Source organism: Pezoporus occidentalis, unplaced genomic scaffold (assembly GCF_034315485.1).
Source record: "Pezoporus occidentalis ecotype Australia unplaced genomic scaffold, CSIRO_AGI_Poc_V1 ctg50, whole genome shotgun sequence".
Classification (NCBI taxonomy): domain Eukaryota; kingdom Metazoa; phylum Chordata; class Aves; order Psittaciformes; family Psittacidae; genus Pezoporus; species Pezoporus occidentalis.
In genome coordinates this window covers 22,650-46,724 of record NW_026915836.1, presented here as the reverse complement: position 1 = coordinate 46,724, position 24,075 = coordinate 22,650, and the positions used below count along the sequence as shown (strand labels likewise).

At 38.0% G+C, this 24,075-nt stretch overlaps 1 protein-coding gene across 6 annotated transcripts in view; it reads right to left on the bottom strand.

The window, feature by feature from the left end:
* Window positions 1–23,875, bottom strand: part of PLEKHH2 (pleckstrin homology, MyTH4 and FERM domain containing H2) — a 57,243-nt gene extending 33,368 nt beyond the window's left edge. For 2 of the 6 annotated variants that reach the window (XM_062636967.1, XM_062636968.1), the window contains exons 1-6: window positions 23,725–23,875; window positions 19,172–19,301; window positions 4,091–4,153; window positions 2,919–3,068; window positions 2,409–2,492; window positions 808–889 (exon numbers count right to left, since the gene is read on the bottom strand). In XM_062636967.1, coding sequence (XP_062492951.1) covers window positions 808–889; window positions 2,409–2,492; window positions 2,919–3,068; window positions 4,091–4,153; window positions 19,172–19,301; window positions 23,725–23,873 — 658 coding nt within the window. In that variant the 5' untranslated portion in view covers window positions 23,874–23,875. Of the gene's footprint in view, window positions 1–807; window positions 890–2,408; window positions 2,493–2,918; window positions 3,069–4,090; window positions 4,154–19,171; window positions 19,302–22,693; window positions 22,810–23,724 lie in introns of those variants that run through there. The other 4 variants (XM_062636971.1, XM_062636969.1, XM_062636972.1 and 1 more) reach the window with 4 other exon arrangements.
* Window positions 23,876–24,075: the final 200 nt, after the last annotated feature.

The following is a 24,075-nucleotide window of genomic DNA, read 5'->3' as shown; positions in this document are numbered from 1 at the left end:
TAGATTTTCATGTATTATGCATATTAATGAGTGTACACACACATATATACACAAATTTCTACATTGTCTGGGAGTATGCATACATACATGAGATACACTATCAAGAAATGAGGACTAAGTAGCAAACTAGTAAGATTTTCAGGTGATGGTAAGTTGTCAAGTCAACCTGGCATGGAGGGAACTGGGGGAACCTTCAGAGAGACTTAAGCAAGCTGGTGAACAGGCAACACAATAGCAAATAAAATTCAACTGTGATTAAGGTGAAATAATGCTCTTTGGAAGGGATAGTCCTCTTTCCCATGTTTATAGTCCATGATTTTTAAATCAATCATATCCACTTGGAGAGGAGCCTGGTGATATGTGGCTGAATTAAGTCATATGTAGTAATTAAACAAATCTGATCATAATTCTGAGTCCCAGCTCACCATTTGTTAGAAACAGCAGAGGCAGACTGACATTCACCTGTTCCTTAACAGTGCCAGGACCACCAATACTATGAAGTGAAAGCAAAGATCTGCCATAAATCCAGTGAGATCTTAGTACTTGCATAACCTCTTAAGTAACAAAGTACCTGTTCACACATCAAAAACCAGTTTTGGTTTGTCTGCATGTCTTTTTAATGAAAATTAAATTATTGCTTGCCTAGCACCTTCATGTACAGTCAGTTCATAATTCATGTACATCACTTCATACTGACATCTTTGTGATTTCACAGAGTATTTCAATTATGTGGCTGCACAAATTAATAGGGAATAGAAAATTTATATAGTTTAAATAGAGATTTTTTTAGAAAAATTGTATATTTACCTTGCAGTTTAGATTGTACTGTTTTCATCTCTTTGGTTTGCTTTTGGTTGATCAAGCGAAGGTTCTGATTTTCCACCTCTAACTAAAAGCATACACATGTGATCTCATCCATGGGTGAAACAATTTTTAAAGTCATTACATCATTTAGATTTTCTCTGAATTTCTGCCTATCCAAGGAAAGCTAATTCAAAGGGCAACCTCCTCTCTGCTGCTTCTCTTAATGCCAGTCTAAGCATTTGTTTATCCTGAACAATTAAATTCCCTGCAATGATTACTTGCTTAACTTCTGTTAAAATCGTTCCTCCAAACAAGCAAACCCAAGACTGCTTTAAAAAGCCTCAATAATTAAGGAAAAAGAAATCTTCATCAGTTTTTTTAATAATTGAATAGGGATTGAATTACTAATTTCTGTGCCACTTGGAAAACCAAAAGCAAGCAGACGAATTAGAGGGAATGATGGTGCTAATGCCTCCTACCATCCCACAGCAAAGATTTAAAATATAGGTACTAAAAAACTTTATATAAACAAGACAACCTTCTACAAAAAGAAAAACCCCAACAACCTATTGCTGTAACCCACTACCAGGGGATAAAAGATGCTGGTTCAAACTGCTGCTCCAAATTAGACAAAGAGAAGATTTGAATCTCAGTATTCCATACCACAAAGAGGGGAGCCAGCAATTCCAGTTCCACTGGGTGACATGTGCCCACCCCTATGCAGATAGCTCGAGATTCTCCACCTTTCAAACTAAGTAAATAATTTGAGTCATATCTGATTTTGTCCGAACTTTTTCAAGATAATTTTAGCTAAACTTACTTGTCTTTTTATTACATGGTTTCAAAAACTCCCTTTGCAGACTAATAGTAAATGTTACTTCTAGTTTCCTATTTCAAATATAGTAATTTAATTGTTTTTCAACTGGAGCGAGCATAATTTCCAATTAACCACAACAGAGTAGGATTTTGACTTTTACAGGCAACTTTAAATTCTATACAAACAAGGAGGAGAAAGCACACAAAAACTAGTAGCCGTAGGCAGGGCAAAGACATGGCTATCTCACTACAGCAGAGAAACAACGAAGACAACTGGTCTCTTCTGAGAACAGTCATTATGTCCCTGAAACTGTTCATGACTAAGAGTACTGTGGGCTTTGGAAAACAAAAAAAATATCAAGTCCTTTTTTCTGCCAGACTTGGTCAGCTTTCTGGGGATTGTTAATACTTCAGGCATCTGACTGAGCAAGCTCAGTTTGCCAGCTAATCTCACTCCCTTGGTGGAGATGAGTAGACCTTCCAGAGAGCAGTTCTGGGCCCTTTCTCCATAAAGAAGATGTAGCTATACTAGCTGACCAAATAAGACATCAGAATTTAAGTGAGATGGATACTCTGCCCTCTATGCTGTTCATTTTAGTCTTTCAAGCAAATATCTATATAGAGCAATGAAACAGGGAAGTTTGGTGGGGATTTTTGTTTAGGGTTTTGGTTTGGTGGTTTTTTTTTGTTTTTACTGTGGCAAAAAGCCCTTTAACAGCCAAATAGCCTAGGGGATATCCAGTCACACCATTGTATTTTCTGTACAAGTACTGTAGCAAGAGTTATACCTCATGGAGCTTGACTGTCACCCATTCTTTTATTTTAGCTGCTTTTTCTTCTATGATTTTTGCTTCTTGCAGTCTTATTTGCTTCTGGAAAAAAATTGACATAAGAATGTTTTTCACTGAGTATTACAGTCTGCCTGAGTAGTCTCTTCAGACACAAATCCTAAAATTGCTTGAAGTAATTCAGTCTCCTGGGCAATACATGATGTTTTAAGAAAAAAAGTAAATGAATAGGCCATTCACAGGGGCTGCTGTTCCTCCTTTCCTTAGGAAAAACTGAAGCTCTTCAGAGGAAACAGTGAAGAGGAAGAACATCTTTCTCCTCTTAAAAGTTAGATGTTCTTTCAAAGGAAGCCAGAACATAATTTGCAAGTGAAAAAAACCTTATTCTAATGCAGTACTTCTAATGGGAACCTTTTTAAGCAAACAGAAATAATGCTAAACTTTTCTGTCCTTTTCGTATAATTCGGAATGGAACTGATGCTCATCTTTTCTAACACCATTATTGTTAACCTGTTCTTCAAGTTGTTGCTCCAACTTTTGTATTATGTCATTTTTATCTTGTATCAGGATCTCCAGATCTTGACATCTCTTGTACAACCTGGTTTCTGATTCACTTGTTTGAACATTGGCTGCTTTTAATTTTTCTTCCATGACTTGTACCTATGTAGAAGGTCAAACACAAGACTTTAAGAAACATAGTACTCCAAGTTAAAGGTAGTAATTTAATCACAAGATGAACTGTTAAAATTGCCCCTACACTTCAGATTCAAGATAACCCTACAAAGTTGGGAAGCCTATTTGAGTAAAAAATCCACAGTTCGTTATGTCTCCCTATACATTTAGTACCAATAGGACTGGCTAAACACTGACAGACCTTACACAGATTTTGTCAGTGCCTGTGAGAGGCTTCTAGGCTTGTAACACATAAACTGTCAGAAACACCCATATAGGAAGAATACATACAGAAAAACAGGCTTAATAAACAATGTTTTAATAAATAAACAATTGCACAGTGTAAAAAAACCCTACAAATTAACAGAAGCACTCTAAAAAGCGGCTAAGAAGTACTGGGCTTGTAGTCAGAAATGTTTTCTAACTCCAAATTAGTACCTGAACTTTTTTTTTTACAATTTCAGTTTCTATCTGTCTCACAGTAACATATGAAGGATTTTTAGGGAATACCAAAGGTATGTTCATAAAATACCTGCAGTAGCTGTATCTGCCATTTGGTATCAAAAAGTAACTTTGGTTAAATAGTTAACCACAATTTCATTCTTTAGATGATGTAACTTCTACAAGAAGAACAAACATAGAATAATCCTATTTAGAGACTGTATTGGATAGTCTCGTTTTATTTTCTTACGGATTTGTAAAATAGGTCACTGTTTCATCTCTTTTGTTTCCATGCACATCAAAGACTCCTGATGCATCAACAAAGAAGCTCATTACATGTATCTATTTTTGATTTGTGCTGTTAGCTTTGACTTTATTAGACTGAACTGGATAGTGAACAGAGAAAGATGTGAGAACATCTCTGGTAGGACAAATCAATACATGTAAAAGAAAACTGTCATCTTGCTTCTGAGCAATACTCAAGAAAAACAGCAATGTTCTAAATTTCCCTTCATTACAGTACCATGCACATAGCTAATGGGGATATTTTCCAATTTTTATATATATACCTGCTGAAAAGCTCTCTCTGCTTGACGATCAGCATCTAGAACTTGTTTCTCAAGCTGCTGCATCTGCAGGTACATAAAAATATACAGTAAAATGGTAATGCCTTCTGCTCAGCACCACAAACACCACAGTGAAACATTTTCATGGTCTGTTTTGAAGAAGGAAAAGAGAGGTTATGGGCAGGAGCATAAAATACAGGATAAACAGTGTGTCAGATGGGGAAGATAGTTCATCATTATGACTGTACTAAAACATTGGTAAGATTCTCCTATAGAAAAAACACCACACCAACTTTTCTTCACAGTATAATTTTGTGGGTGCTACATGGCATACTGCTTTTTTTTTCCTGCTACCAAGAGTAGAAATTCCTTTGACAATAGCCCTGAAACTTTCCTCACGCAGGCTCACAGTCTTAGAAAGTGCTGAGGTCCTCCACCTCCTTCCGAAAGTGGCAAGAGTGAAGGGTGCTGGCACATGATAAAATTTGGCTCCTAATTCTTCTTAAGCTGACAAATATAGCTTTTGGGAGGAATTGTGCTATGAGGCCTGTGCCAGACCCCTCCATCTCTGAGTGGAAGAAGGAGATACGTGGCAGAAGAGGCATGATGGACTCAGGTGCTCCATGGAGACAAATGTAAAAAACCAGTAGAAATGAAGTCAGAGACTAGCACAACATTGAGGAGCGCAATCACTTTCGAGCAATGACAGACCTGATCCGATACTTTATAACAATGCCTAATGAATCACAGGCTCAACCTTTGCCCTGGGCCTTGGAAACTCCCTGCATTTTAAATGATTTATTTTGAAGGCTTTGCCAACAATATGGAACAGAAGAGGCCAGAAAGAAATACTTTGTTTAGATTTTTTTAGGAGCTCTCTAGTCTTATTTTGGTGAACAATACAATTCTGTCCTCTTAAAAAGTAAACTGTGGTTTGAAATAACACTAGAAAGTACATAAGGTATTCCATGATTTAAGGACTTACTGCTTCTCAGGAAATACCTAGCTAACATCTCAATTCATCTGAAGAGGATGAAATATCAAACAATTAACATTGGGATACTCAATATTCAGCTTCAAAATTATTCACAGAAAAGCACATGATACAAATGAAAACCATTTATTCCTTGTCCAGTTTATTGCTTGGTTTTAAAATAATTAGTTTCATTCTGTCCTGTTTGTACTTGATTTCTGGCATCTTTCAGTTTGTTTTTTCACTCTCTGTCTCCTTTTCTCTCTTCCTAATTATGTTGTCAATCACATGAAGCAGATTTTTGTACTTTTAGCACCTTGTCCAGACAAGGACACAGTGATCATTTTCTATCAATCAAAAAACTGAAAATGGAGAAAATTACTAACATTAAAAAAAAAAGCTGTGACTGACCTTCTAGTACTTCCTCATATTATACAAGAAGCCCAAACCCGCATCATAATATCACAACACACCACTGGTACACGAGCAGCAAACATTTCACAGTGCACGTGGTCAGTTCCTCAATGAGTGGTTTTGCAAGAACACTTCAAGGATATGATCGTCCCAGTCATTCATGTACTAACACTCTGGAGAGACGGACAGGGAGCTGAGCCTTCTTTGTTTCTCTCTGGTCACATGTATTTCATTTCATATTCATATGAATTCACGTTGAGATTTTGAGTTTAATTTTTAGAATTTTGAATCCTCAGGTTACTTTTCATCTGTCTGGTTTTACATTCAAACAGTACTTTGGTTTACAAGACTCACTTTAATATGATTTTAAGACACTCCTTTTTTAGTGAGTTGAGGATTCAGAAATCGAGGGTATTTCTGAATATGTGATCAGCTAATGTGATCCAATGTAGTAAAAACACTGCACTAAACCAAGTAGAAGTGCAGCTATTATATCATTAATGAACATTGTTAATACTCTAATATTATGGGAGAAAACTCCTTCAGAGATCTGTAATGTGAAATTTGCTGTTGACAAGTAGCAAGCTGTTCATCCGTTTCCACAGTCAAACAATCTGTATATGCATGATTGCCATTGCAGTTAACTGGCAATTTCTTTATGTCCCGTAAGTAAAATCCATTTCAGCTGTAAGGTTGTATCAGAAACATGGCAGATTTAATAAATGGAAATAAAACCTGAAAATGTTGCTTGCCAGGTGTACCCAGCTGCAGCACAGCTAGGTCTGACTCAGCTTAAACTTGAAACAACTAGTCCATCTAGCAGCATCTAACCATCAATGAACCACTGTACACACAGTAAGCAGTAGTGCTGCTCTCCTACACAACGGTTTTGAGTTGTGTAGGACCAAAGCCCCATGTTCCTTGCATGTTTCTGCACTGAAACTGCCCAAGGCTCTTCTTGCTAGGAATATGTACTGCTGCACACACAGGACCAGAACATAGTAATACATTCATGTAGACTACTGGGACAAAGAATATGGTTTAAATAGAACTGTTGCCAAGACAAATGTAAAGCCAGGAGCCAAAGGAGCTGAGAGAATAATTACCAATAAAAATAGCATTCAGAGATCAAAAATGGAAGAACAAGGTTCACTTTTGCTTCTTTGTTAACTCTTTCAAGCAGGTACTCTAAGAAGCTTTGCATGATCTCACAACATAGATACATCAGTCAGCTTCCTGCCAACAACTAAATGTGAGATTTTATTCAGCAGATTTCTAAAGGGTTTTCAGTTTATTTTAGGAGGCTTCTGTTAAAAAAAAAAAAAAGGGATCTGTGTCATTCAGCAAGAGTGGGATACCATAGTTACCAAACATGAGCACTTCTACTGCAGTTAAATTGGCCAGCATTTCAATAATTTGATGCTACGTAACAATTACTGAGTCAGTCCTGACTCTACCCTTATTTAGAGTTTAGGTAGGTTTCTTTTGCAGTGCCTGTTGTAATAATAATGAAACTTTCAAAATATTTTTTTTTCCCCATTTCCATAAATAATCTCTAACCAATCCACAAAATGGTTTTGTCTGACAAGTAAGATTTACATCTATACTCTGCCTGCTTTGCTACTCCATAGGCCTGAAAAAAAGAAAGAGAAAATATGACTGCTTTAGGATACTCTGAAGGTCATTAAACCTGCTGTGCAAAAGACTGGAACTAGTTCCAGGGGAAGGATTTCTCCTCACAAGGAAAACCTAACCTTAAACCTTCTTCTTAAGTAAGAAGTTTTGTAACAATGATCACAGCATTACTGAGAGGGAAAGAGAAAGGAGAGAAAAGATGAAAATATGTGGACTAATAGCTAATTGTTTAAATCAAAAGTCATGCTTTGAAACTCCCAAGAATAAAATACACCGGTGAATTCTCTTTCCCAGTGACTATGAGCACTTCAGGCCATGGACAGACACCTTAAGAACATCAAACAAAATTAAAAAAACAAAAAAAAGTAAATACTACCTAAACTTGACCTGCTTAACGTCATGATGGAAGTGGCCGGTAACTGTAGCCATATCCACATTTGGAGGCATATGTCAGTATGCTTTACAGACACAGGAGAAAGAATTCTTACTATGGCTGAAGTTTGACTATTGATGAGCAACTCATCAATATTCAGTATCTCAATATTGACTTTATACAGAAGGGGATTTGAAAAACAGAAAAGTTTGCTGAATCAGACTTCTGTCCCATTAGCTTCTTTCTATATTCATCTATGCATATCACCAGTATCACTGGAATTAAATAGTGTATATCAGCTATTAGGCTAGACGTTTTCTTGAATGAACTAGTCTGTAAATTATTAACAGACATAAAGTTGGCTTCCAAGGAGAAAAAGGGAGGGCCAGCATGTCACTGATAACATTTGGCACATGAAGTATATTTAAGCTTCATTTTCTATCATGTCCTGAATGACATAACTTGAAATAATGCCTCAGTTCAGCAAACCTCTTGTAAGGAATACTGTCACACTTATCTGATTGGTTCTGGCTCTTTCCAAAACTCATTAAGGAATCAGAAGTGTCCTGTCATAATCTCTACTGGGTTTGGTTTTATGGTCTTAAATATACAGAATACATGTTTTGGGCAAACAAATGAACAAAAACCACACGCGTACTGACTAAAGAACAGTATCAGCACAGGTACAGAAGAACAGACTGCTGCTTTAAGCTGCACCTTCTCCTCTTTTTAAGTGAAAAATTCTCCTACAATTGTCAGAAAACGTGTTAGTGCATGCTGCATCAATTATGTCAATTATGGAAAACAGTATCTATTGTTAGAAGCTGGCTTGTTTTAAAACTTAGTAAGGAAATGACCACTCTACATCTGACACTCATCAAACTGAGCTATTTTTGTTCTAACAATGAACAGAGAAATGCCACATGTGAATAAATTCTGAATGCTTTGAAGAAACATGGCAGCAATAAAAACCAAGAGGTGTTCTGCCTTGGAGGTCTGGGCACTGAAGCACAACACACATGCCTGGGGAGGCTGGGAGTTCTTTATAATACAAAAGCACATCCTATAGCAATTCTTTTTCAAAGGTCACCTGGAAGTTTCTTGGCTTTATTCAGAAATGTTCAACATATATTTTCTTGTGCAAGTAAAGAAATTTTCATTTTATTAAAACAGGTATTGCACAAAGTCACCAAAGAGTATAAACTCAAAAGTCATCACTCAGAAATTTCCAAAATATTCCTTTTGTATGCATTTATGTATATACATACTTGCATTTATATACCTATATACATTGATCATTGTTTCTGTAATGTGCATTAGCAAGAAATTACAGAAATTAATATTTTTCTTTGTATTTGAAATAGGTATTTAGTAATTCTTACGGAAATACTTTATTTAAAAAAAAAAAAGTTGTTGGAATTCTTTCCCTTTAGAGATCTCAAAAATTTTATGAACAAAAAATTAACTTTATATCCAAGTCAATTTTCAATAGAATATCGTCTCATTCACATTTACAATTTGCACTATAATCAGTGCATAATACAGTCTCCTCATTTTTAATAGTATAAAAAACACTGCTGTATAAGAGACTTTTAAAAATCTTTTTGAACTAAATACATGAAAAAACACGACCTTCCATGAACGAAAAGCACTTCTCTGTAAGCCTTTCAAAGTGTGCTGATACAAGGTCAGAGTTTTCCAAACCAGAAAACATGTTAAAACCTAATGTTTCTGAAGCAGAAATAGTGTCCGTCTACTGACTGAATACAGAACTTCCAGTGACTTGAGCATGGCACGTTTAGAGCCTCTTTTTCCCTTGTATTTCAGTTTTTCAATTCTTCCTCATCTGAAAAAAAGGCCCAAACCATCTATGCTTAAAAAATAATGCTCCACATAAAAAGCAGTTAATGTGTCTATTTTCAGATTTAGTGAACCATCAGCCCTCACAGCACATAGGACTTAACAAAACCAAAGAAACAAGGGTATATGGTTGCTTCTATAAATAAATAAATAGGAGAAGCAAGTGAGGGATAAGCACACCTACAACTGTTTTTCAAAGATACAAGCAAATATAAACAGGTGATGAATAAACATAGGCTGGAAATTTGAAGACCCTCATTTTCTACATTGACTAAAATAGATTTTGGAACTGCCTTCTAATGGAAGCTATAAAGACAAAAGATCTGACTTTTCATGTGGCGCTTGATAAGTTTATAAATGGTTTGAAGAATATGACTGCCAGCTATTCCAGAGCACTGGATGTGACAAGTATTTCCCCTTTCAGTTCTATATTCCTGTTTGAACCTAAATATTTCAACAAACGTCTGCATTTCCAGAAGAAAAGAGCCAGTACCACTTAAAAGCAGGTCATCTGTTTGTCAGTGGCTTTGACAACCACCTGTTTTCATGTTTTAAAATATATTATTCTAAGTCTATACATGTATAAAGCCTTGCATATGTTTGTTAGTTAAAAGCAATGGTAAAACTGTTTTAGAAGCATGACTTTTAGTCTTTTTACAAAAAGGTCTCTCTTCTGGTGGTTTAGCATAGGAAAACACAGTAATATTCCTCCTACTTTTGTAACTCATTTATTAAAAAGCTGACTGGGTATGTTCTGTCCATATTTTCAAACATTATTTCTCCTGTCGTGACACTGATTTCTCTTCAATGTGTTATGTATATTCTAAGGCCAGTGCTAAATCTTTATAAAGTACAAAAAACATTAAAATATGACCTGACCAGTTAAGCCATCTAGACCAAACACATAAAGAACAGAGATGTAAAATCAAAGTATTAATATTTCACAGGAAAAATAAAGATGATGATAATTTGTAAAGAAGGAATTAGCACAAGCGTTGGGAAAGATATCCTTTGTTCTTTACTGGATGATTTTTTTTATCCCAAAGGCAGCATAATAATTAGACTTATAGAACAGCTTTTCATTTTAACTAATTAATAAACATCCATCTTGTCTTATAACTCTAGAAAGTGACACCTAAGCCCCACCCATATTTATAAAATGAACTATGCCTTCAGTAAAAAATGAAATTTAATATTTTGGCACAGAAGCTTTTCCCTAGAACAAGATGAAACCTATAAAAATATTTCTTGGCAATGTGGATTTAGTCATCAAAATGAAGAGCTGCCTTCTGAATACTATCTTCTTTTTGTCATGGATCTCCCCAAAATGGCTAATGCTAAAGGCTGAATCTTAACTGAGCTCAAATGTTTCTTAGGCTACTTACAGACCATGCGTGGTGATTTTTTTTAAGTTTTACTGGTTCCCAGTATAGGGAATTTTACTGTTTTATTTCCTGCATGAAAAGAAACTAAACCAAACCAAACACACCCACATACAAAAACCAACCCCTCCAAAAAACCAGCCCCTTAGATGAGAAAAACAGCTACCTTGCTTAAATCCCAAAAGCTACAGCCTTATTTTCCCTTCAGATGCCACCTGAATGCCCACCTAGGTTATGACTACTGCAGAACTCGGTGCTCACAAGCAGGCAGCTCTCAAGCTCCTACTTTTCAGTGCTTTCCCATTTTTTCATTCCCCTGTCTTCTCCATTTTTAATATCAAATAGAAGGTAAAAGGCTACAATTCTTCTAATGAACAAAGCAGTGCCAACTGTTCTGAAAATTTGCCATCTAACCCAATTCCCCTTTTTTTTCTCTCTCTCTCTGTTCATACTATTCACCACAGGGATTATCTCTTTACCTTGTGTTCAGAAATACAGTGTAAAAGCAATCTGGGTCTTCAATACCAACATACATACACATACATATATTCCTCCAGCTTCTTCTGAAGATGGCTTGTAGTTCTACAGTCTTGATACGCAGAATCACAATCCTGTCCACTTTTAACTACAACAGCTTTTGGCACCACTCTCCTAGTTAAGCAAAAGGCACTGCTTAATTGCAAGTCTCTCTTGACTCTCCTTTTTAGTGCTTCAGCTCATTTGCGTGAACTATGTTTAGCACAAAAGCCTTTCCTTGGAACAAAATGAAACTCACAAAACTTTTCAGTTCCATTTGCTCAGTTTCCAAAATGATCAGGCTCAGAAGTTTTATCAGTCTCCATGACATGAGGCCAGTGTTGTATTTTACTTCGTTCGAGTTCTTTTCAATATTTAACCATAATTTTAAGAATAATTATTTAGCTCAAAAGGTTTTCCTAGTGCTCGTTGAATGAGTGAAAAGTACATGAAAAAACCACCTTTCACATTCCAGCTGAGGTCACTGTAGTAAAATTAATGATTTCTTCTGGAAACTATATAAATTAAAAATACAGCACAGAAAAGCCCAGGGAAGGAACTCTTCCAGAATTAGTAGTCTAAGTGCCAGTAAATACACAGACTTAAAATAGTTAAATTCAGCAGTGGGATTTGGGGAGGCAGTGTCGTAAAGGGCAAGTGAGCAACATGTAATGTTGGCTGAATAATTATGCTTTTCCCAGTGTCAGTCATAGGACTTTCCTAAGCCTGGTTAAATACTAGGAATGTTCACTCTTTCTGGCTGTCGTCTTTTCCAACTCAGATCTTGTCTTGACAGTTAAACTGCAGAGACACAATCAAATACAAATTATGTAGACCGCCACTTTAGCACAAACAGGTATTATCATAACATTCAGAACCTGAAAGAAGTGAAGATACTGTTTAGAAAGAATGTACCAAAGCACTCTGGTAGACAAGGCCAAAGCCTCACATAGCGCTTAAAATTAAAAGAGAAATGTATCAACAACTGGCTGTTCATCTCTATTAAACAGCAGTTGCCTGCTTTGTTTTGTTTTGATCATTGTACTGCAATTGTGGAAATTCTGCTGCTTCTGTCTCACTGAATTGCAAGTTCTGATACAGCCACAAGAGGAACAGCTGAAATAGAAGGCCTTTTTTCTCTACCACTGCCTGAGAGGTGATGGCTTAAGAATCAAATGTACCACTTACTGCCAGAGATTAAAAAATTGAAAACTTGACTGAAACTAAATTTATTCATTAAAGTGTATAGAACACCTAGGAAACATAGATGGTAAAGGAGCAAGAGATTCCAGAAATATATGTAAGGCAGCATAATGCAGTTTGAAGACATGACAACAGATATTTAAAGCCTGAAAATACTCCCTGAGGGAATGAAAATTAAATGCGTAATTTCAAAGAGCAAAACCAGGTCCTCCATAAAAATGGAGAAAAAGCATCTTGTAGCACCTCCAAGTGAAAGGCTAAACAAATATTATATTGGCCAAGCATCTGCACAGGTGGCTGCCCACTGTCACAGCTTCCACAACTTCCGTCAGCCTCCCCATCCCAGGTGACCTGGAATAGAACTGATGCCCTGGTCTCTGTACCACCAGAGGGAAAGTATTCATCCTCTGACCTCACAGCAAGGGCTGTGCTCTTCATGCCATTACCCAGCCTGGCCTCTACAAGCACAGCTAATTTATTGCTTCCTGAGTTCTCTATTTTCTTCTTTTTTTTTTCCATCTTCAGCCTCCTTAGAAAGAATGTAGGTTTACGATGTACAAAAACAACTAATGCCCTTCCCCCACACTGTTATAAAAGGGATGGTGTAAACTTAATAATAAACAATAAAAATGAAGTTGTAAGAAAAAAAAAGGCATAGGTATTAAAAAGGCATAAACAAACCTAAGATTCTAACCATATAAACTTTTATTCTCTTTTAACTCTCATTGCTTTCTCCTGTTTGTATCCTCCTAATTGCATCTGACATTTTTCATGACAGTAAGTTTTTTAAGAGCAACTGAAATACTGAAAAATAACCTTCATTTGACTGATTTTGGTACTATGGTACATTGCTCCCTTTTACTTTACCCTTCACAGCCCTTTAAATGCAAATGGAAATATTCATTGTGCTTTTTTATAATTTTCATATTGGCAATCCCCGCACAAGTCAGATGCATTATGGACTTCTCCAAAAATATTAATCTCAAAATTGTTATGCCACAGATAACAAAACACTGTATCTGCTTCATTTTGAAATGTCAAATAACACACCTTAAATATGACTTCAAAATGAATAAAAATACAGCAAGACATGAACTGAGCTGTTGGTTTGTAAGACTTTGTCTTACAAGGAATGTGTTATGCTTTGGAATATACTGGAAATAGTATTTGGTCTTAAAAATCAGCTATCATTCAATTTCTGTAATCTGTACAGAAATTGCATGTCATGTACACTCTCGGTTGCCAGCTGAGCGTGTATACAGAGAATATCCAAATGGAAGGTTATAAGCAAACAAATGAACACACACATGAGAATAATCCTCTCAATCATTTTTATTTGTTGAAAATCACTCAAAGCATAAAATGACCCTCAGCACTGCAGGAAACAAACTCGGGGACATTCATGTGATTGCTGAGTATTACTGAACAGCCCAAAATGCAACATTTGGGATAGTGCCATGTTCAATCCTTCCAGGGTCTGATGAAGAAGAAATGCAGTGGAGACTGCCCAAGTGGAAATTTAACACAGCTATGTAGTTCTTCTACAAAAATGATCTTTTAGTGGTAGGAAAAACATTAGCTTTATACCTGATGTTGCACACATACTCTTCTCTGAAAAGAATGAGGGTCATCAACGAGCACTTTGACATGAAATGCTAGCTAGGAGCTAAATTTACAATACTGTAAACTTTTATTCAGCTAAGGTTTTTTTTTTAGTAAATCCTTTATATACATAAGACTCAAGATGCATTAAAATAAAGACTCCTACTTAAAACTCAGTTCCACAGCCATCCTAAAATTGGCGTACTAGGGATACTTTCTACATCATTCCTTAAATTCCTGTAAAGACCTCTCCCACTTACAGCAGCAGCTTCTGCTTAAAACTCTAACAAGGTCTCTTTCTTTGCATGTTACATTTAAAAATATAGACCTTTTACTTGGCAAAATGAACACGAATAGAAAACCCAAACAAATAAACAACAGTGAATGGATTAGTTTTCTGGAAACATTGTATATTCCTTTGCTCCTCTCTCTTCTCTCCAGGTTCACTAAAAAAATTCACTAAAAAATTTAAGTTCTGGAAGGCACTTGCAATGCAAGTTTCTCTAACTCCTCGCTCACTGAGGTTCAAGGATGAGTACTTGCTAGACTTACAAAACCCAGTAAATAGTTTGTTTTTCTAAATTAGAACACACCTATTAGAAAAATATACTGAAGACTTCCTATGTTGATTGTTCATTTATTTGCAGGGGCACTATTAAATAACTTTGCAAAGGTTTCTAGTATGATTTCTAGTATGTAAGAAAAGTATTTCAATGAATCCCTGGCCTGAATATATTTACAGAAGCACAGAGGTCACAGTCAGAAGTATTGAAAAAGGATGGGTTCAAGCAAACCCGTATTAAAATCTGGTTTTAGACTAAATTATAGAACACATATAAGGGGGAAAACCCAGTAAGTTTCTGAGAAGTCATACAGGTAATGTATGGATATAATAGGATCCTAATAATAGGATGTAAACTCCTTTTCCTGATTCACTGGCTTGAAGAGATACCTCTCAAATAGACACAGAGGAAGGCTGGAGAATTACCACCACTTCATTTCTCTTACCTTCCTGTAGAGACCCCCTGTTTTATCACAGTATCACTATCATCCTGTTTTCTACAACAACTACATAGTTTAATACCCATGAGGGTTTTCCATCTGTCATGCCACAGTACTGATTTGTGTTGCAGTTTTGAAGTAGAACACTGTCTACTATTGTTCAGTGTTTTAGTACACATTTCATAGCATAGAGATGATTGTAAACAAAACCACAAATAAAGACCTGTACTCATCAAAGAAGGAGTGAGAATTATTTGTGCGCTTTGCAAATTTGTTTCATTCTATAAGCAGTAACAAACCCAGAAAGGAACAAATATATAAGCAGGAACAAATCTACAAAGGCTGACATCACCTGTATTCTCATCTCATCATTAGTAGCAGGATGCCCATTAAGTACTGGCCAGTCAGATCTTCATAATTCACTTTGCTATTTCCCAAAGATATTTTTGAGTAACATCGAGTTCCATGCAGTTTAATTTCAAACTACTGTATCTTTCCTTTTATGAGTACTGTATAATTTCAAAAATAAAAATACGTAAAAAATAACCATGGGATTGTTACAAATGAAACCAACATACAAATAAATAAGATTTTAGTGCTCATTTTGAAAATTGGTGGTTTTGAATTGTGCAAGACTGATAAATTTTCAGATGAATATGGTCCGAGGATGATCAGGGGACTGGAGCACCTCCCGTATGAAGACAGGCTGAGGAAGTTGGGGCTGTTCAGCCTGGAGAAGAGAAGGCTGTGTGGAGACCTCATAGAAGCCTTCCAGTATCTGAAGGGGGCCTATAGGGATGCTGGGGAGAGACTCTTCATTAGAGACTGTAGTGATAGGACAAGGGGTAACGGGTTCAAACTTAAACAGAGGAAGTTTAGATTGGATATAAGGAGGACATTCTTTCCTGTTAGGCTGGTGAGGCACTGGAATGGGTTGCCCAGGGAGGTTGTGAATACTCCATCCCTGGCGGTGTTCAAGACCAGGTTGGACGAGGCCTTGAGTGATACGATTTAGCGTAAGGTGTCCCTGCCCATGGCAGAGGGGTTGGAACTAGATGATCTTAAGGTCCTTTCCAACCCTCATTATTCTATGATTCTATGATTTTGTTGAGCTCTGACCAGCCTCTGATGCATGTCCCAACTGAATTTGGTTTATGAATGGAAATTTCATTTTAATGTGAGTCATTATGATAAGTCAAAATGGCAAAGAGAGAAGGATCATTTTTCACAAAGGCTGCTAATGCTCTGCTATGCAGAGTAATGTACTGAATTATCCCAACTGAATACTTGTTGGACCCATGGCCTTCAGCTGAAAATCGCTCTCACATTTCCATCTCCTGTAAGCTCTTCACTTTTCTTCAGATTTTGAGAAAGTGAAGACAAATTAAAACAAGGGGCAGTAACATGACAAGTTCTCCAGATTTTTTAATCTGTTTTGGAGTCATGTTTCTCACACATGAGAGAGAATAAATAATTTTGGTTTGAATGCTTTGTTTCCGGCACAGTGCTGAAGATTTGTGATTTTATCTCTCTTATTCTGTTTTGTTTTTTAAATGCCAACTTCTGAAATTATATGATTATGCATACTTTCCTATTAATTTAAGAGGCTATTTCTAGCAGTTAGGAGCCTGTATATGCAAATTGTAAAGGAATAACGTGAAATGTTAAATAGAAAGCATTCAAGCTTTTTATTTTTTTTTTTTTAAACTCAGTTTTATGAAGCTCTGTTCATGAATCTTAACTTTTTGGTTGCCAACACTGTAATCAGCAGCAGCTGCATAAAATATGGTAGCTATGGCTGCTGGAAAGTCCCTAAAAAAGTCATGTCCACTCTTTAGCCACCTGACTTCCATCCAACTGGGGTGAAGAAACAGGAGAGATCTATGACATCCCGAAAGCCCTGTTGGGAGGCTGATGAACTTTAAGGTTCCTTCCAACCCTAACCTATGGTTCTGTGGCTGCATAAGCATCCAATAAATTGCTGACTGTTTCAGCAGACATTATTGTACTCTCTGATGGATATTCTCCTTCAAGACTGATGATAATGATTTATTAATTCAGCTGTGGGTCTTGCTAACTGAAGGACACAAGTAGTTTTATTTTTAAATTAAATTTCAAAAGATGACGTTTGTACAACCGGTTATTCTTTCAAAACACAATATTCTGCAATGCCCAGTCAATGAGGGTTTGCCATACAGAAGAACTGCAGGACTGGGTAAACAATTAAGAGCTGTCAAGTATACTGCTTTCTAACAGCAGTATTTTGTCATGCCAAAGCAGAATTATTTGGAGTACTAACTATAAAAATATAATTCCAGTGGAATTCAGTATTATTAAACAATGATTTTACACTGATGTCCTAACAGCTGGATGATACAGTTGCACCAACTTTTGATCTGTAAGTCTGATGTCTATAGTAAGCAACTTAATGGAAACTGTAAGAACCCAATGAGGGGGCATGTGGATAAGCATGATAAGGGAAAAGTCAAAGTGGCCCGTATAAAGGGGAGTGTTGGCTCACAAAGCCATCGACGTTCTTCGAGGGAGTCACAAAGGCTGCAGATCGTGGGGATCTAGTTTATGTAATTATTTGGATTTTGGAAAATGTTTAAAGGTAACAAACAGCCATAGAGTAAAAAGGAATGTCATGTCACTCCATGAATTAAAAAAAAAAAGGCTCAATAAAAATAGTAGGTTATTGATTATTTCACACAGTGACTGGCAGCTATCAGTGGAAATCTGCAGGCATTTGTTCAGGGTACATGCTGTTCAATGCAGACATTTGGTAATGGGCACTGGGTAGTAAAGCAACAAAGCTTTTTGAAGGTATTTTGTTATTCAGGATAATAGAAGCTTTCTGACAAGAAAGATTTACAAGAAGGTCCTTACAAGACTTAGTGACAATATCAGTAAAACAACAAGTGACACGTAACATAGAAAGCTAAAGTAAGATCCAGAAATTAAGATAGATACATCAATGAAAATGTACTCAATGTTAATTTAGCTGTTAAAGAAAAAATGTTAGGCATTATTAGGAAAGGACCAGACCACATAACTCTGTACATCATCCACTGTTCTTCATAAATACAAAAGAGCAAGTTTTTTTGTGCTTTAATACTATTTAGTTCTTGTCCCCAGCAAAACATATTAAAATGGGAATGCTTCAGAAGGTGCTAAATGTGGATGCTAAATGTATTTATGGCTTCAAAGGAGAATGAATAAATTCACAAAAGACAAGTATTAACATAAATGTGTAAAAGTATCATCACTCTAACATACTATTAAATGATCTGATGTTTATTTTTCTGTTGGAGGGGAGCAATGGATGGAAAATGTAACTCTAGGAAAAACAGAGTAATTTTCACAAAATTACTATTTAACTAAAATTTATTGGAGTATTAATGATGACATAGTTCCAATGATTATCTAAAATGTTTTGTCCCTTGTACTCTTTTAATTGCCTTATTCTGTCAAAATGTTACCAGGTAAATACAATGGTGGGGGTTTTATAATTCAAATATTCAAATATGGGCTCAATTACAGTTGATTATTGGGATACATATATTTGAACATGCCAAGTGAAATGTTTCTCTATTACAAAATAAAGTATATATTTAAACAATATTTTTTGAATTAAACTATATATATTTTGAACTTTCTGGGTGCCCAGACTCAGACAAGGAGCCATAGTTGGAGATGTCTTCTAATAGGAAAAGCAAATCTGGTAAATTATATGATTCCATAAGGAATACTGGGGAAAATAATGCTTTTGGATTTTCTCCCCAATGCTTTCTGTGTCTTAAATCAGTTCTTAGGAAAATGTGTTAAATATTATCTTCAGTCTTGTAAAAGTGATTAATGGATACATATTTTTCTCTGCAGGAGAGCTGCCAGTGTGTTCTTACTTGAAAATGAACATTTCTTGCTGGCACATCTAATGTGTGAAAATCTTCCACAGCATTAAAACATACCTGTTTTCCATATATTCGGGTTAAAAATGCCTTTTTTTTTTCCTTTCCCGAAAAAATCCCTGTACTTGTAATCTCAAACCATGGCATGTGATCAGCCTCCACCATCAAATGAAATCATTTATACAGCACTGAAATTCATACCACGAGACATACCTTTTCTGCTAACAATTCTCTGATCTTGCTTGCCTGGAGACGAAATTTCATTAACTGTGACTCCAGAGTTAAACATCTTTCTTTCCAGTTTACAGTACCTTCTGGCTCTGAAAGTTCAGCCATATTTATGCTGGAAAAAGAAAGGGAAAAAATCCCCATGTCAAATTAAGTCTGTATTTAATGTCTGACTTTTTTTTTAATATACATCCAAAGTCATTTTATGTAAATGTGAAGAATGCCCCCAAATTTTGTACATATGCAGCTTCATAAAGCTTAGTAAAAAGTACATTACTTTACAAAGGCCCTTATCATAAGTGGGAGATTTATGAAATCTCTGTTTATAACACCTAGGTTTACCATAATCTAATTTCTTCAATTATTCTGGGGCTGCAGTATGTCTTCCTTGATAAGCAGAGACACATTATGCATTCTACTCTTCAGTTACTGTATACATCCTTTCTTAGGATAAAGAAGCTTGTAGAGAATGGAGATTTTGCTAAGAAAATGCCTTATATAGGTGGTAACTACCTGTGAGTTAGCAGCACATTTGTTTTTATCCAAGTTTACTGTTTGGCAGAGGACTCTTTAAAAAGTGTTTTAAAATCCTTATGTTTAATCTAGTTGCCTTTAAAATGTTATATACTTAATAGTCACAAGGTGGGGGTTGGTTCCAAATGTAAAGGCAGGTAAGCAAATAGTTCCTAATGGATCCCCCACATGAAAAAACAGTCCCTTGGCATTAGCTGTTGCAGACCTCAGGACAACATTGTTCATGCATGTTTCAGGTTCAAATCTGCTTTTATCTACATTCAACTGCTTATGCCTTCTGGAAATTAATCTTGGTGTCCTTTTGGACAAGCGCTGCTGGAAAAATTATTCAGGATGAGAGCCGGCTCATCATGGTTTGAGTCTGAGAAGCCAAGAAAATCATCTGTGTGTAAGCAGAAGGACTGGGCTCTGTTGTATTCCAAGTATTTGTAGACAGCTTAATAAAGAGTAAGCAGATGGCTGAATGTAACCATTCAGTCCAAGGCATTCCCTTGCGAGCAAAGGCCTTGGCCTTTGCTGGGCTCTAAATACTTAGGTTTGTCTTTGAAAATAAAACTTGAATACCCCCTAAGCATTCAATTTATCTCCAAAATAACAGACAGACATAAAAACACCATTCAGTAGAAGGCAGCTGAACATCATAACAAACAAAATTACCAGTCATAAGGTTATGCTGCATGTTTGTCACCTATGTCGTAAACAGTGAGACGCTGACAAGGGAAGTCAAGTAGCCCCCATTTCAATGGGATGAAAGAGGCTGGCACAGGAAAGTCATGCACAAAATAGAGCTCTATGCTGCAAGTCCTGACACAGACAGCACAGATTAATAAACACCATCTTTGAGAGCCCCATCTCCATGACTACTCCAGTTCTTCAGTAGCCTGGATTCAAGCACTCCCCTTCCTCCCAGTGTTGAAGGAGATGGCCCCAATTCCCCTCCTTCCCCAAGGAGGGGAACATCTCAGCTGCAGGCAAAGGACCTATAGATGTAGCTTTTCCATGGTTCCTGACACCCGTAAGAATAAAGGGAAAAGCAAAGCATAGCAAGACAGACCAAAGTCATAAGTAGGATGCCAAAAGTTCTTTGCTTTTCTGTGGCAAATTAATATTTTCTAGTTCTCTTCTAAATTTTCCATGTCTCAGATTAGTCTCAAATTCATCATCACTAAACTGGTGAAAAACTGTGTCTCAAAAACTTTCCTTCCTTTCACCTAACCTAGTTTCCTTGTCTTTTTCATTCTGTATCTTAAAGCTAGAAGGAAAATGAGGAAAGAACACATGACTAAGGTTTGTCATCTTTTCACCACAATCACTTGTCTGAAGGTGACCACTCTATCCTTGACTCCCTCTTGGTCTCGCAGGCTACGATTCAAGCTGTTAAGCCTGAGGTTATAACTATCCCTATTCAGGAATCCCTCACTCAGGAATCCCCATGGAATCACTGGGATTTAAGCACATTATTAAAATAGTTTCCAAAGCCCATCCAGCAACACCCGAATTCTAAACTTTAAGCACAGATGCATTTCAACTGCAATCTCTCCAAGTGTCTGGTGTCTTTTCCATTCCCCCCTCCCTTCTTTTAAGCTTGGCACAAGACTCCTTGGATTGCCAGGGAAGCACAGTGCTCACCAGTGTCCTATCCCTAGCCCTCACTCTGCCCTCCTTGCACAGTCCCCACGCTCAAGGGGGGAAGGTGGCACTTCACAGCAGCAGCTTCTCCTCGTTTACAGAGGAAGCAGAAGTTTCAGCTGCAGACTGATTTGGACACATAGCCTAGATTCTGCTCTCCTAAGACAAGAGGAATGGCAAAGTTCCTATAGACTGCCTAGTTAGCATTTTTGATGGTTTTCCTTTTTGACTGATTACATGTATGTACAGCAGAGATGAACTTGGACGGCATTTGGTTAACAGTAGGATATTTCAGTGTTTGTGGTAGTGAAAACACAAACGGATGAAGCAGTGAAAGGATTTTTGTTTTTTGGTAGGGTGCAATATTACAGGGTGGGGTTAAAAATGTTTGTCTTTCAACAGACACAACATTTGAGTAGATGGATTTCTGGCAGTGAACAATGCGTCCAGCCAAGTAGTTTCTCAATGTCCAAGCTAATTAATAGTCCACTGTATAAACATTTCAGATAAAAAGTTTGAAAATAACTCTTTTTATTGTGGGTTGTTTGTTAGAGATTATAATAATTCACTTCATATTTTCCAACAAGCCAGTGGGTTCTGGAAATATTTACAGGCACATAATACACTGTTTACAATTGTGGAATGAATGATCTTACTTTGAATCAATGACTTCCTGTTCCTTGTTCGATTCCCCAAGGGAGGAAAAAAATGAGTTCATCTCTCTTGGCTTAATAGAGTACTCTGAATCAGCACACCAACCTACACAGAGGCCGCCCCTTCTTCCTGCTTCAGTTCCCAGCGCAAAGCCCTCCACTCTCCCCAAGCCTTTCAAAATTAAAGCGTTTGAGAAGTAAACTGAAAAAGCACACATTAAAGCGGGAAGTTCTAATTATGCCATCAAAAATTAATTGAGACAAGTTTGACAAGTCTGGAAAGATTAAATTTGTCTTTTTCATTTTTTAAGTTTAGAAACCTCTTCATAGGCTTCAAGAAGTCAGAATGTCACATTCTCCCCAAAGGGATTGATATAATTTCCTTTTCTTTGCTGTCTGCTTGGAAATTATCAAAATACATTTTAGGGGGAAGGAGGGAACAATATTCTAACTTTTTGAAGCACGTTAAAAAGTTTCCATGTTCCTTATCACCCTGTCAGTATTTCCCTCTGCTTTTAACAAAATGCTGTGCTTAACTAAACACTTCATATTCTGTCCATATATTCTGTATGTCCTTTCTCTGCTGGAGAAAGCTCGAGTCCATTTCCGTAGGAGTGGGTTTGTGTGGTTCATGATGGGCTCCCTAAACCAGACTAAAATGTTCACCAGCCCAAATGGTTTTAGACTGTACCTCTCAAATTTCAGGCTCCTTTCTTCTACTCTTTTCACCCAAAGTCAGCACTTGCAAGTATTTTGGAGCCCTAAAGGTTGGACTTGAGAAGGGAAATGATGAGACACAAAGTGGACCTGTTTAGGAATCAAGGAAGTCATTCTTGGGTTTGGTGCTGCCCAGGGCCCTTACATCAAAACACTGGTAACTTTATTTTCCACTTGACTCATTTTTTCATAATCCTGTGCTCAGAGAAACTTGAGCCTAAGCTATTTAAAACTGCCTTCAAAAATTGATCTATGAAGGGTTTCTCTGCTGCTTCCTAGGTATTGATGAGGTTGAACCTGTGAAGCCAGATGTCAGCCAGGGCTCCCTGACTCTGGCACCAGGCATACACCGTCGAAAGCCCTCCTTTTTCCAAGGGCTGGACTGCCCCCTCCCAGCTCCCCACTGAGCCCCTGCTGCTCTTTCCAGAGGAGTGGCACAACCGATGGCTCATCGGCACAGCACTGTCGACTGCGAGATGCAACCATCATTAAAGCACATAGGATCACTTTATGTCCTTTTCCCAGTAACAGCAATGAAAAGGTTGCAGTGTGACATCACACTACGTATGAATGTTTAATTTTTATGTGAAATTCTGAAAGCTGATGGTGTAGATATGTAAGAAAATACCCTAATTCTTCATGTTTGTTTGGAAGAGGTGTTCTCTCTCTTTTTCGGGGGGAACGCAGTGATATGTCAATGGCACTGCCAACCGGACAGGGGGAGCCTGGACCTTAAGGGCCCTCAAGCGACCTCAAGCTCGTCAGTTTCCTGCCGTGGGACTTCAGCCAACGACACGGCCGTGACCTAACACAACGCCACCCTCCACCCGACGGAGCCACCCGGGCACACCGCGCCGGCCGTGCCGTGCCGTCCCGTCCCGCAGCGCCCCGCCACCGGGGAGCCACAGCCCACGGCTGCCCCGCCGGGGAAGAGCCGGAGGCCGGCCCGGGCGCTGTCGCCCGCCCGCCGAGGGAAAGAAGGGGGCAAGGAAAGGGAGGTCAAACCTGGCCGGGCGTTGCTCGCCGCGCTGGGTCCCGTCCGCACCGTGGGCACTGCGCTGCCCCGGCTGCCCGCGCCCCTCGGCGCCCGCCCCACCATCCCTGCGGCGAGCGGCGCGGCCGCCTGAGCGACGGCCGCCACGGCCACTGAGCATCGCGGGGCCGCCCCCGGCGGGGCGCCCGGGCGGGGCCTGCGTGGCTCGGCAGTGGCGGCGGGAGCCGGCGGGGAGTGGGGGACGCAGCTCGGCTTCGGGGGGACTTGGAGGAGCCTGTCCTGGATGCGGGACGGGCTCTGTGGCCTCTGTCCCGCCGCTTCTTCCGCGGGTGGCCTCTGGTTGCGGGTCGCCGGCTCAGCCG